At 45.7% G+C, this 15,112-nt stretch overlaps 1 protein-coding gene across 1 annotated transcript in view; it reads right to left on the bottom strand.

Moving 5' to 3' along the window:
* Window positions 1–405: 405 nt before the first annotated feature.
* Window positions 406–15,112, bottom strand: part of LOC119440063 (retinal-specific phospholipid-transporting ATPase ABCA4) — a 177,129-nt gene continuing 162,422 nt past the window's right edge. Inside the window, exons 10-11 of the mRNA XM_049662724.1 lie at window positions 5,662–5,835; window positions 406–700 (exon numbers count right to left, since the gene is read on the bottom strand). Of these exons, the coding sequence (XP_049518681.1) occupies window positions 406–700; window positions 5,662–5,835 (469 nt within the window). The remainder of the gene's footprint in view (window positions 701–5,661; window positions 5,836–15,112) is intronic.

Genomic DNA, 15,112 nt, shown 5'->3' with positions numbered 1-15,112 from the left:
AGGCCACATGTACAGGCAGCACTAGTCCCATATTTGGCACGTGTAGAATACGCCCTCGAATGAAGAGGGTGTATTCTACGGCAATAAAATAACAGCTTCATTTTTACAGTCCCTGGCTAATTCCTGTCTTAAAATACCCACATTGTCATTTCTACAAGTATTTTCGCCACTCGGCAATGCCCGTCTTACGACTGATGTATACGTACATTATGTATCCCGCACTAGCCATCCAAATGCTTTGGTATCGCCACGCACCCACTTTCTCTCTTTCTTTAGGCATTTCTCGCGTAGCAATGACCTTTCGAGCTATATCACGCTCATCTGCAAACAACGCTCACTTGAAATCGGCCCTTGAATACGCGCACGCTTCCGATTTACCTAACTGTCAGCTCTGATGGTATTCTTTCAACCCCATTCGCCTCGTAATGGCCTCAAACGAGGGAACTTTGTAAACGAATCAATAAAAGAGAGGTGCACCTCTCGCTTCTCGGCGATGACCGAGTTTGGGAACTCCCGCTTGATGCCCCGGTTGATCTCCTTGATGGAGCCTTCCTGCGTGCTCTGGGCGACGGTCAGCTTGACGATGATGGTGCAGCCCTGGGTGGCCGACTGCTTCAGAGCCACCGTGTCGCCCACGCGCGTGAAGTCGCCGCCCGACAGGATGCCGACGCGGGTGCACAGCTGGTCGCACTCGCGCATGCTGCGTGCAACCAGTGCGGGGACACAAGGTGAAACCATCAGATATGCTGTGGCGTAATAAAGAAACCGGATAGGAAGCTTACGACAGGGGGAACGTGCGATAGAAAGAAAAATGTCACAGTTTCGCCTTAAGGGCGAAGCAATGAATGCGATAGCAACACAGCAATGTCATACGAAGTATAAGGTGAGCGGCTTTGGTAGCAATATGAATTGTAGTAAACATGAGCTGATTAAGTAAGCAGGTGTGCTGCGGCGTAAGTAGACCGACATGAAGAGAGACTCGATGACCACGAGAAGGCGCGTGTGAAACGGTGGTGTTGATGAGAAGCGCTTCCCGTGGGCAGCGCGTGCGAAGGGACACACCTGTAGTGCTGTACTACCAATCCGGGCAGCATTGCATGTGTAGCGTGCGTTGGAAAATGTGGCCCGACTATTACTAACTGAATTAACAAGCGTGGTGCTAGCGCGCACAAACAAACATGAATAGATCACACTGAATGACTGCAGACAACGACAGTCAAAACGCTGGCAGTAAGCGCATACGCCGCAGCAGCGGGCGAAGGTACGTGCGGTCTATCGCTTCAACGGAAACTGAGCGGCGAATGCACGGCGCATAAAGGTCAGAGCCGTGTGGACATAAGAGACGGTGCGGGCGAGCGACGAGCGCGGTTGTTGGCAGAGTAGAAGTGTGCCCCCCCCCCCCCCCCCCCCGCTCTCTCCGGCGCTGGCTTCCCGCTTCCTTGCTTGCGTGTGGGAGATTGAGTGCGTTCGCTCTCCGTGATAGCGCGCGTCCCCGCACGCTTCCGCTCGGGCATACGGCGCGCGGCGAAGATTTTATCTATAGGGAACCTCACGGCGACGACGGCGGCAGAAATCCGGTTGAAGTGTCCATATAATTGCTATCGCAATAAACAAATACCAGGTTTATGTGGAGAGATACGAAGACGAGACTGTGGATTGGACATCGGGCGCTGGTAGAAAATGTTCCAACCAAGGTGAAGAAATGGAGTTGCGTGCGTTACTATATGAAATGTGTTCCAAGGGATGGAAACTAACGGCGAACAAAGACGGTGCAGAATTACATGAAGTGAATAAATCGGGAATCTTGCATGCGCGTGAATGGGTCGGGTTCGGTTGGCACCGGACGGGGGTTGAGGATCTTTGGCAGAGGCTTTTGACATGCAGTGAAATTAAGCTGACGTTCACGATCATGATGGTGTTAACCCTTTGTTGCACGAAGAAAAATTACACACGCAAACTGTGGTTACATTTACTTTTCTACCAATGTACGTCCAGAAAAAGCCGAGAAAATATTTTTTTCTGTGCTTTCAAATGTCTATTGCACAAATTACAGAATGTCCACTACAGTGCACAACATGCACACCATCTCCAGTGAGTGTAAAGTGCTATCAGTTTTCTTTTGGTCCAGCCACATTAACAAATTAAGTCTCAAAACAAAAGTTTAGATGCAGCGCACGCTACTCTACGTTATGGAATACGAAAAACACAAACAAAGAAACGCAGTCACCTGTGCCGGTAATGCGCAAGTATACTTTGCCATGACGTTGTCAGCAATTTCTTTTTAGGGGAGGGGGGCGACCCACTTGACCATGGAGCGGATGACTGGACAGGTGAGTGTTGTCACACGTCACTTTATGCCACATATCCTAATTCACGGCAATTATGGGGCGGGGAGGAAAGGGGTGCACGTGCCCGGTGGGCTTGCCAACCGAAATTTTACATATTTGTGTAGTACAACAATTCCGACAAGAAAAATTATTGATGTTACAATGACGCACGCGACGGCAAATAAACTTGCTTAGGCAGGTGACCTTAATTTTGCTGCGGCAGGAGCTGAGGGTAACTCATTCAGTCGTTTCTTCCTAATAGCTCGCTGGATAATATAATGCACAAAGTGTTACGTTATTAAAATATAAGGCAAATAACAAAAATAATTCAATCGAAAGTGAAAGAAGCCATGACTACACTGCGCAGAAAATGCTCCCACGCACGTTTTGTTGTTCCTGTCATGCATGGCGTCCACTACAGTGGACATTTTACAAAATGTGTTCCGCAGAAAGAGCCTGATTTCGCTCCGCCACGATATTGGCAGTTCTTGCATCCGAAGGCTTCTTAGATCCCGCGTAAACAACTATATGAAACTAAACGCAATGCAACGAAAGTCATAAGTAGAAGTGTGGGGTCGTGCGTGACTTAACCGCTTGAAGAACAGGACGCTATCTTTGAAGCAGAGTTGGATAAAAACGGTGGTTGGTGGCACCTTCTAGGGCAGCCGTAGGAAACTTCTGTTATCCACTGAAGTTGACACTACGCACAACAGCTTCTCGGAAGCACTAAACCTGCTAAAAAAAAAAATAGCCGAAATTTGTACACTGCAGTAGACAACTAGTGTGCATTAAAGGGTTAAAATCTCAGCCGCACCGTTCTCCCTGTTCTTCCTAAGAAGAGTTTGCTTGCCTCCGGACGCCCTCATGGGGAAGTCGCATCTTAACAATGCCTGTGCCTTCTCTCATCGCAGGGACAGAGAGCGGCTGCGCATGTTCGTAAAGTTGCGGGGCTGTTGGTGCCATGCTGCGGGAACATGGGAGGATACGAATCAGAGGCATGTTGTAATAAACTTGTTTTTGGCCTCGTTCGGTGTTTTTTGCATTTTTTTGCAGTTAAGGAAGACAGAGGCCTAGAAAAAATAAACGATGATGCGTATGCGATGATGTTTCCCATGTCGTCGTTATTGTTTCTGTCTATGTTTGTCTTTTTGAAGATGTTGTGGAAAGCTGGAGAGCGGCTGGAAATGGCTATGTGTATACGCGCTTGACAATGGTAGTGGGTTTGGGAATACATTTGATGTACTGCTCCAGTAGTTACAGCCTGTGATGTTACAGGTGCGAAACGCTGTCCTGAGCGTTGTGGTTGTGGCGTTCGCTCGCAGTGCCAGAGAAAACCATTTATTTAATTATATTCCCGGAGGAGTATGCGTGATGGGGGGGGGGGGGGTACAGGTTATGTGATCGTTAATATCAGCGATGTTATCAGGAAGACCATTCCAATGTTTAATAGCGCGTTGCAAACCATACGAGTTGAATGCATTAGTACAACCAAGAATGCGCTGGTAGCTGAGGTGATTGTGCAAGCGCCTAGATGTGCGGGATGAACGAACAAGAGGCAGGGTGGATTAGTGCTCACTATGAATGATTTTACGTTGCAGAAGAAGCAGGGCTACATCCTGGCGTGATTGAAAGGATGGTAATGACAATAACCACTTGATGTTAGATACGTTCGAATATGGACTGTAATCTCTGGCACTAAAACGTGCAGCACGGACTCGAGGGTCTGGATTAGCTATGCCATGATGAGATAACCAAATTGAAGCTGCAAATTCTAGTTGGGGTCGAACTTATGCTTGATACTATCTTGCGAAGGCAGGAGCGCCATGAAGGCTGTGTTTGAGATAACCTAGCGTACGCGAGGCTAGGTTATGCCAAGGTATGACAATGCGCGGGTGACGAGGCCGTTGTCGAGTGAGTAACTGAAGGTGGAACACAATGTTTACGTGTAAATGTTATTACTTTACATTTATCGGCATTTGCAATGATGGTGCAGCCCTGGATGATGTCGCTGGCGTTGCAGACTGGAAGGGCGGGAAAATATAGCGTGAACGGCGAACACAGCTTGTTCGGTGAAGCTGAGACTAGACAGCGCAGAGGCTAGAATTAGAGGCACATCAAATGCATTATTGACAGAAATCATTGTATGAAAACCTGTCAAATGTCTCGCATAACTACCATACAATGCAGTAGCGTACGTGCCTTCCAAGAGCGAGGAAAAGTATCATTTGAATACGTTTCTCCTGTAGGTGAACATGAACACATGGGATTATCTTATAAGGTATGTAGACCAACCTCATACTCAAGGCACAGTACAGAAATTACAGGCGTATAATACAGAAATTTAAGTTCTCCACAACTCTTTATAAACCGGTATGGTTGGTATACATCGTAGTGGTTTAGGTGCTGAGAAAAACACAGTAAGATTACGACTGTTATGCAGGGAAGACGGGTAGATTCATAAGTTAAATTAAGGGAACACGCGAATGATTTTAATAAGGAAGCCAAAAGCCACATCGCTGGTCATTGTGTGCACTGCATGCCGTGGCTGGCTGACATTGTTCAACTCGGGTGGTTGTGTCAACTGCTCGTCAGTTGCACTGACCTCTAAAGATGTAGGCCTTCTTGAAGGCACGTGATTAGTGTTACCCTCTGCATTTCCCTCATTGCTTGCCTGGGATTTTTGCGCATTCGGGACTTGGGTGAATGTTGTTCGGAGGTTCTCTTTTGTGTGGTTTTCATAAACTTATTGAGTTGCAAGTAGCGTCGTTGTCAATCCTCCTCTTAATATGTTCTGATCAGCGCCACTTTCATACAAAAAAAGTACAAGGCAATAATGATTTGTGTTTCCGGTGGGTTCACATTCAAATGATACAATTACAGCTCAATCTCCCGAGAGGTGCTCGAAAATAAAAAAGACTCTTTCTATACAATGAGCACAACATTATATGTAACTTTTGAGAAAGGGAGTACGTCAGAATGCTTCCGCCATATTTTCCTCAGTCTACAATGCATGGTATTTATGTTTTGACCAGCAACTAAGTGCACGAATGGTAGCTTCGTCACCTCATAATTGTGTTGGCATCTCCACTAAAACTCTTAGTAAATAAGCGTCGCACAAATTCATCAGAATAAATTGGTCCCATCTCTGCAAGCACGTGCACCAGGGCTGTGAGTGCCAGCTCCGTTTTTGAGTCGCTTCCTAGTTGCGTTCAGTAAATTTCTTGCTTGCTTTCCGTTGAAAGCGTGAACCGTCAGTTCAGAGTCTGCGCCCTGAACACTTAGTTTGCGTAACACGTCAAAGCACGTGCATATAGGCTTGCGAGTAGCGACCTACCAGTGTGATGTGAAGAGCACGGCCATGCCGCTGGACCGCTGGATGCGCGTGATTGCGCGGAACAGGCGGCCACGGGATATGGGGTCCACGCCGGATGTGCACTCGTCTAGGATGACCAGCGCTGGGTCTCCAACCAGGCTCATGGCCAGAGACATCTTGCGGCGGGCACCCGAACTAGAAGCAAGACAAGCGAACGCACTCGAATGCCGCAGTCTGAGGTATTGCTATAAACAATAGGCCGTTTGGCTGTAGTATAGCAGGAGAATATTGCCTTTTATGTCCAATTAGGTAAACTTCAGTCAGCCTATAGGGAGACCACCGAGTCAGCGCGTAAAGGCGCTACTTGATTCACAATTAACGGGTCTATCCAATAGGCGTCGCAACATCCAGCGCAAGAAGGTGCGCACGACATCAGCCGAGCCATGCGGTGCAATCTATGCTTCGTGTCAAATGTGCAATGCGCTATGAAAGAAAACTATTGTCCAGTATACGGCTAGACAGAAACATATGTATTGCCACGGATATGCGGAAATTTCGATAAGTTGTCACTGTCCACGTCAGTAGTGTTCGCTGCGAAGAGGAGCTACATGCACATACACTTTTTTTTTGGCAGCAGCGGTTGCGGTCGCGAGCAAGTCGCTAATCTACTCCTACTTTTGCCACAGCATATGCGGAACAATCTACGAGCTGAAGCAAGGAAAGGCTGTCACCTCTACACTTGCAGTGCCCCGCTGACCACTTGGTCACGACAGTGACTGGTCTACTGCGCCCTCTACCGGACAAGTTCCACCATATAAGCAAGCATCGTTGGCGCTGTCCCCCACTTTTGGCAGCAGCGCTTGCGGTCGCGAGCAAGTCGCTAATCTACTCCTACTTTTGCCACAGGTTGGTCCTTTTTTTCCCCCAACCGTATTTTTATCTGTGTGAACCGCTGCCGCTGCTGCCAAATTACGTGCTGCCAAATTGAGTGCTGTTTGCAAAATGTCGACCAATGCTGAGTTGGCAAAAGAAATGGACACTTTACGTGCTGAGGTTGCTCCGATGCGTGACAGTCTTAACATGTTCAATGAACTTTTCGAGACTGTTAACAAGCAGAATACCGACCTTGCTGTTGAAAACTCGGCTCTGAAAGATGAAAATGGCCACTTGGCACGCAGGGTTTCTGAACTGGAACAGTACTCCCGACTAAATAACGTAGAAATAAAAGGTGTCCCTGCAACCAAAGGTGAAAGCTGTTTTGCGGTTGTTCAGTCTATGGGTGATGCTATAGGATGCAAAATCGCACCTGAGGATGTCGATACTGCGCATCGTGTACCAGCCAAAAAAGAAACAAATATTATTTCACGCTTCTGATCCCGAGAAAAAAAAAAAAACTGAGTTCGTGAAAAAGGCACGCAAGGCTCGCTTGACCTAAAGCCCCTATATTTATAAAAGTAGCGCCATTCTTAGATCTTGCCGCCACCGCGCTCACCCCGGCGCTTCCTCCTCGTCCTCTCTTAGCCGCCTCCTGTCGCCCCAGCCTCCTCCGCTCCCCCATTGGCCAATCCGTGTCACGTGGAAGTTCGCGTCGCGCTTTTGTATATTTTTTTCTTTCCAGCGCGCTCCGACTGCCATTCTCGGGCCTGTGCGACGAAAGTGCTGTACGCACGAACGGATCAAACGTGTTAGGGACAAGAACTTCGTTGTGATGGCATGCTGCTGCGCCTTAAGTTGCCGCAACCGACAAGGCGAGGGCAAAAGGCTTTTTTTGTTTACCATCCGGCGTGCGCAAACGCTTGCTGCACACTTGATATTTGCGCCGTCTCGCATCGTCGCGTTGCTACTTCCAAAACGGCATTATTAAGACCAGTTACTGACTGACGAAGCAAAATCGCGCCTCAAAAACGTCTCCGCAGGGCGCGATCGAAGTTTTCCTCGGATTTCCTCTGGTAGCGCGTTAGCTGTCGTCTGCCACGGCAGGCCCGACGCAGGCGGCGCCACTGTCGATATCGCGCCTCGATCGCGCTGGTCGCGCCGAGCGCGATAGTGGAACGGAGGAGGAGGGAAGTGGATGGCGCTACTTTTATAAATATAGGGGCTTTAGCTTGACCACTGCGACCCTTGGGTTTCCACAAAAGGATCAGAGGCTCTTATGTGTAAACGATCATCTCACGCAAGAAAGGAAACGGCTGTTCGCACAGGCTCTTGAACTGAAAAAAGCAAAAGGCTGGAAACACCTCTGGGCAGACCACTGCGTAATCAAGGCCAGAAGGACAGATGAAAGCCGTGTCTACCGTATCTCTAGTGCGGGTGATCTTGCTGTTTTCACCTAGCTTTCTAGTGTTTGCGGCTGCGTATATTAACATTCGCAAGCATGTTTTCTTGTCTGGATCTTAAAAAATATTTCAGTGATGAAAGTCCCAAGTTATCGCTGATACATTTTAATATTCGTAGTCTACGAAAAAAATGTCACAGTTTCGCCCTAAGGGCGAAGCAATGAATGCGATAGCAACACAGCAATGTCATACGAAGTAAGGTGAGCGGCTTTCGTAGCAATATGAATTGTAGTAAACATGAGCTGATTAAGTAAGCAGGTTTGCTGCGGCGTAAGTAGACCGACATGAAGATAGACTCGATGACCACGAGAAGGCGCGTGTGAAACAGTGTTGTTAATGAGAAGCGCTTCCCGTGGGTAGCGCGTGCGAAGGGACACACCTGTAGCGCTGCACTGCCGATCCGGGCAGCATTACATGTGTAGCGTGCGTTGGAAAATGTGGCCCGACTATTACTAACTGAATGAACAAGCGTGGTGTGAGCGCGCACAAACAAACATGAATAGATCACACTGAATGACTGCAGACAACGACTGTCAAAACGCTGGCAGCAAGCCCATACGCTGCAGCGGGCGAAGGTACGTGCGGTCTATCGCTTCAACAGAAACTGAGCGGCGAATGCACAGTGCATAAAGGTCAGAGCCGTGTGGAGATAAGAGACGGTGCGGTCGAGCGACGTGCGCGGTTGTTGGCAGAGTAGAAGTGCGCCCCCCCCCCCCCCCACTCCCTCCAGCGCTGGCTTCCCGCTACCTTGCTTGCGCGTGGGAGAGATAAGAGACTCTGCGGCCGAGCGACGAGCGCGGTTGTTGGCAGAGTAGAAGTGCCCCCCCCCCACCCACTCCCTCCGGCGCTGGCTTTCCGCTTCCTTGCTTGCGCGTGGGAGATTGAGTGCGTTCGCTCTCCGTGATAGCGCGCGTCCCCGCACGCTTCCGCTCGGGCACACGGCGCGCGGCGAAGATTTTATCTATACGGAACCTCACGGCGACGGCAACGGCGACGGCAACGGCAGAAATCCGGTTGAAGTGTCCATATAATTGCTATTGCAATAAAACTATGACAGCCTCATTGCATTTCTTTCGGTAATTAATCATAACTTCTCTTATCTGTCTATTTGAAACATGGTTGTCACTGGACGATAGAAACTTATATGCGCTACCAGAGTACAATGCAGAATACTGCTATCGTGCTACGCCACGCGGCGGCGGATCTGCAATATTTATTAAATCGTCATTGCCATACAAACGCCGCAATGATCTTGCCTTTTCTAATTTGCTCTGTGAGTCTATATGGTTAGAATTGGATCAGAGTTTTTTCAATTGATGGCCGGAACACAGTGTTAGCGTGCATTTATCGCTCACCATCATCGTCATACTCTGAGTTTTGTCGACAGTTTCAAAAGTTGTTGCACACTGTTACGAACGAAAACAAAAATGTCATTATCTGCGGAGACATCAACATCAACATTATCGACCCTAATATTCCATCATGTTCTGATTATCTCGGGTGTTTTCTCAGCTATGGCCTTGCTTCTTTAATTACTTCTCCAACTAGATGTGACATGACAGGATCTAATACGTTAATTTATCACATATTAACCAACATTAGTACAAATTTTACAGCAGGAGTCATCGAGCACAGCATAACCGACCACTACCCTATATTCCTGACTTTAGGTACAGAAACTTCTAAACCGACTGAAAAGAAGGAGAAAGTATACTTTAACTCCCAGAAATTTATTTCTATGATATAGTCAAATGACTGGACCGCCGTATTAAGTGAATCATGCGCTGAAGAGGCTTATCAGTTGTTTTTGGCTGAAATTACTCGCTGCATTCACGAATGCACTACTACACTTACCATAACTCGTTTTTTTAGTTCCCCTCGAAAACGTTGGGTCACGAGGGCGCTACTTCGATGTATCTTGAAGAAAAATCGGCTCCACAAAAGGGTAATTTGTGAGCCATTTAACTGTGAACTTGAATCTCGTTTCAAGAAATATTCTAACACACTTGCAGCCACACTTAAATGTGCCAAACGAGATTACTTTCAGAACAAGATCTTGGATAATGGCAATAATACGAGGCGCAACTGGCAGGTTATCAACAAATTCTTAAATAAGAAATGTCATGAGCATTTAACTGAAATAAAAACTGACACAGAAGCATACTGTCATTCAGCTGATATCGCGAATGCCTTCAGTGAGCATTTCAGTAGTACTTGCGATTCTCAAGCAGATCCCCCCTTACCGACATCGCCTCGTCATCTTCATTCTTTCTACTTGCGACCTACGACTGCAAAGGAAGTTCTTCATGTTATATCTTCGCTTAGGTCTACTGGATCTGGCCTAGACTCTGTTCACCCATCTCGTATCAAGTTAGTCTCTAATGAACTGTTTCCTATCATAGCAGATATTGTTAACAAAATGTTTAAAGCAGGCATATTCTCCAATTTTCTGAAGGTTGGTAAAATAACACCTGTTTACAAAAAAGGCGATCGCGAACTTCTGAATAACTACAGGTCTATTTGTATTCTTTCATTTTTTAGTAAAATAATTGAACGACTAGTTCATACACGTTTATCATCCTATCTAGCAAAATTTAATCTACTATCACCTAAACAGTATGGCTTTCGGCAGGGTTGCTCAACCGAGCTTGCGCTTCTAACCTTCACCGATAAAGTCAAGAAGGCAATCGACCAAGGCTTGCTGGTTGGAAGTGTATTTATAGATTTAACGAAAGCTTTTGACACCATTAATCACCAAATTCTTATACATAAACTTGAATATTACGGCATAACTGGCCCGCCACTTCAGTTTATTTCTAGCTATCTAACCAATCGTACTCAAGTTGTTCAGATTGACGGCAAACTCTCATCTGCTAAGAACATAAATCAAGGCGTTCCTCAGGGCTCGATTCTAGGCCCGCTACTATTTATACTATTTATTAATGACCTACCTAACGTTTTGACAACTACCGACTGTATATTATATGCAGACGACACGACTATTTTTACTTGCGCTAATAATGTCGACGAGCTACAGCGAAATGTTAACGTTGATCTGCATAACATTACTTCCTGTTGTCGAACGAACATGTTGTGCATCAATCCGCTAAAAACGGTTTTCATGGTTTTTCATTCCTTCCCGACACTAATTTCGAAATCTATATCTGTATGTCTCGACAACAACCTAATACCAATATCTGATAGCACAAAGTTTCTAGGTGTAGTTTTAGACAGGCACCTGAAATTCAATCTTCATGCGCAGTCGCTTGTCCGTAAGATTTCTTTTGGAATACGCGCCATAATCAAAACCCGCTCATATTTTCAGCCACACATTATCCATTCCCTTTATCATGCACACATTCACAGTAATTTATCTTACTGCATATCAGCGTGGGGTAACACATACTTCGCACACCTCAGCCAACTTCAACGCCTGCAAAATCAGGCGCTTCGACTCATGACTTTCAGCCATTTCCAATCCAATGCAACGCCACTTTATTGGAGTTTAAACATTCATCCTGTTCATCAGCTCTTTCAGTTCAAGTTAACAATCGTGATATATAAGTTGTTTCGTAATATTGCACATATAGATAGCTTTGTCATTGAAACTTTTGTAAATACTAACTTTACCAGGTTCTCTGAACTCGATAACCGCCTTTTACCTAAAGTGCGCACGAACTATGGTAAGTTAACTACCACATTTGCGGGAATCAAACTGTGGAATTCTATTCCACATACCATTAAATCATCAGCCACAGTACATATATTCAAGAACCAAGTTAATAAATATTTTTTACAACAACTCTCTTCATCCTAACAACAGACTTTTTTGATTGTAATGTTAATAATTGACGTAGCTATAATACTACATGGTATATTACCCCCATTTTTATTGCATTGTAAACTTGAATTGCTTGTTTATTACAGAAGCTTTCTTTGCCATTTCTTTTGTCTTACTAAACAGCCTTATATTCTTGTTTTTCGCACTATTCCTTATTTTTTAAATTGTTTGTAAAATCACCGTAACCAATGCTTGATCTATATCTCGTTTTTTCCATTTTGTTCATGTATGGGAGTCCCCCTGACAGTTTTTAACTTTGGGACTCCCTGTGTACGTACTAATTATGTATGCACTTCTCTGTAAAACTGACATCGTTGATGAATAAACTTGAAACTTGAAACTTGAAACAAAGGAGCACGCAGTTTGTCGGCATCTACCCTCCTGGCAGTGCTGTGAACTACCATGAAACTTATAAACCGTGAGACAAAAGCCACGATGGCTCAGTCTGCAGTCTGGAAGAAGTTACGCTGCTGAAAACCAGTTTACAGGTTCGACTGCGTGTCATGGCAGCTGCAAGTGGCTGACGGCGGAATGAAAAAGAAAAAAAAAAGGAAGCTTGGGTTCTTAAACTTGGATGATCGGTAAAAAAAAGATAAACTTTTTCAAAGCGCAATCTCGAGCCCTCCGCTGTGGCGTCACTCACAGTCACTGTGTTATTTTAGTGGCGTGAATCCCATTACGTCAAACGATGAGCCATAAGACCACGCGTCAATCTACTCTCTGCCAATCAGACACCAAGGTTTGTGTGGTATTCTGCTCGCGAAGCGCAGGGGACATTTTCCAGCCGGGTCTTATTGCGGTTCACGTGCTCTACGTGTTTGTTCTTGCAGCGCAGCGCGTTTCATCTGTCATCAAAACTGAGAGCGCTTTAAACTTTGGAGCGTGTGATCGCTCTTGAAATTTAGCTGACACTATTGTGCACTCGTTCCACACTGTAAGCTGTGATGTCACTTTGGAGCAGTCTCTTCCGCAAACTCTTTTAGAACATTAAGCGTACATTTTTATATCAAAATTAGCCTGATGCAACCGCTTTTCTACGGCGTCTTGGTGATGCAGCGCATCTGTTCCGCGTGGGGACCTTTGACCTGAATGCACTGGTCATTGCGGAACGACACGAACAAGGAAAGGACGACGTGTGAATATGTGTACACGCGGACCAGTCTTCTTCGCCTTGTTGGAGCTGCTGCGTGGTTATTAATGGCTTATAAGTCATTCAACCTAAACAACTTCGCTCTGAAACTGGATTGTTCCTGTTATTATAAAAACGCGTCGCAAAATTGTGCAGGCTCTGCAGCGATAGTGACAGCGTGCGCTACTCTCGAAACAGGCCGCTTAAATATATTTTCTTTCCTTGATGTCACATCGTGCTGCAGAAAATGTTTTCTTTACATATATATACGTGTATATGTTGAGTGCGTGAGCGCTTCTGTCACACCGCCCCGCGATTTGCGACCAGAAATGATGGAAAATTTACCAGCCTCTTTCTTTCTGAACTTGTTTTGGAGCATTAGATTGTGGGACCATTGCGCTTAAGCTGACAAGGTGTCGCAATTCAAGCTGTCATGCTTTTAATGGCATTTATTTGAACAACACACAAGCTCTGCCGAAAGATGAAACAAAATACCTCTTGTGAAAGTACACCCGCTCTTTCGGATCTAGAAATGATATTTTATTTTTTTGTGAAAACGCTTTAACAATATCGGCCAACAAATGTATGGATCACGGTATACCCACATAGAGATACTGTCGGCGCGCCATATTGCTTTGAGTAGCCACTCTCAAATTCCCCTAAATCCTGACTAATATTTCCCTAGGGTTGTCGGCACTGCTACTGCTCCATAATTTTTTTGACGCAGCGCGTTTATTCACCGCATCCGTCGTAAATCACGTGCGTCGACTCAATGACGCGTTCAGCATACAATGAAACAATGCGTTGTACACTCTGGACTTGAGTCCAGAGTGGGCATCGTAATGTTCTTTCTTTTTTCTTTTACCACCCTAAAGAGCAACATGAGGGTTAGGGGAGAAGTCATAGTGGAGGGTTCTGAATTGATTTCGGTCACCAGTGGTCGTTCCCAAAGGATGCCGAATCTCGAGTACCGATTTTCGTGTACAGAGTTCTCTGTGCACGAGAGTAATATGCATTCCTTCTCGTCTGTAAATGAGGCCGCCTCGACCGGCAGTCGAACCCGGGGCCTCGTGCACAGCAGTGGACCGCCATAGCCCCTGAGCCAGCAGGTAATGGTAGATTCCAGTGTTAGCATTCTCTATCGCTTCTTTCCTGATAGTGGCCACATATATCTCACGTACACCGGATACAATGTCGCCCTAAGAACCACATATATATCGCAGTATATTCACGGTGTGTCAGCTAACTCGTGCCAAACCTCAAAAAAAAAAAATCCCCTTGCACGTTACGTGGTTCCACCCAATTTAGTATTATTCACTGTGCTGTTGAGCAACTCAAGAGGATTTTTTTCTGTGAGCTTACGTGATTATTTATCAATAAATAATTAACCAACTTTTAAAGTATTGTTTTAAGTGCAGTATCTTTAATGAAGAAGTTGTAAAGCCCATCGAGAAATATCCAAATAATTTCTTTTCATGACCATAGCTGCTGTGGTTTTAATTTTTTCGGGCTTCAAATAACGTGCGCGAGATTTAAAAAGGAAGTATACTACGTGACTAGGCGCTTACTCGCAGCAATATTAGGGCCCTAAAGCATGCTATGAGCGCATGAAGAAGGCTGCACGCCGACGGAGGGTATGAACAGGCCTCGAACAATGAATGGAGATGATTGAATACAATGGCCGTGGCTACCACGTTTGCCTAGATATCTTGTTTGTTGAAGCACTGAAGCAAATGGAACCACGGCATTTACGATAAATAACGCATTTTCGCTGCTGACACACAGCGTAAAGGGCGATGGGGTTTTGGCGGCGAATGGCTTTGAGTCGGAGAAGACGGGTGGGACCGTTGCCTTTAATTTTTGCTTGTGGCTTATTTTTGCTTTCAGCTTGCGCACAGCATCGGGAATATCGTTGCTAGCACTACACGCACATGCCTAGTCGCGTGGTACTTTTTCAAATCTCGCACACTATTATTTCGACTCGGAAAAATAAAATCACAGCATTTGTGTTGTCAGCACGACAGAAATTCCCGGAATATTTGTCAATAGGGTCTCCAACGTTTCTACTGCAGATTTCGTATTTAAAACAATACTTTAAAAGGTGGTAATTATTTATTGCTAAATAATTACCTAAGCTCACAGTAAAAATGCTCTCAGCTGCTCAAG

The sequence above is a fragment of the Dermacentor silvarum genome, chromosome 2, assembly GCF_013339745.2.
Source record: "Dermacentor silvarum isolate Dsil-2018 chromosome 2, BIME_Dsil_1.4, whole genome shotgun sequence".
Taxonomy (NCBI): Eukaryota; Metazoa; Arthropoda; class Arachnida; order Ixodida; family Ixodidae; genus Dermacentor; species Dermacentor silvarum.
Note: the sequence above shows the minus strand (reverse complement) of the source record. Positions and strands in the feature narration are given on the sequence as shown.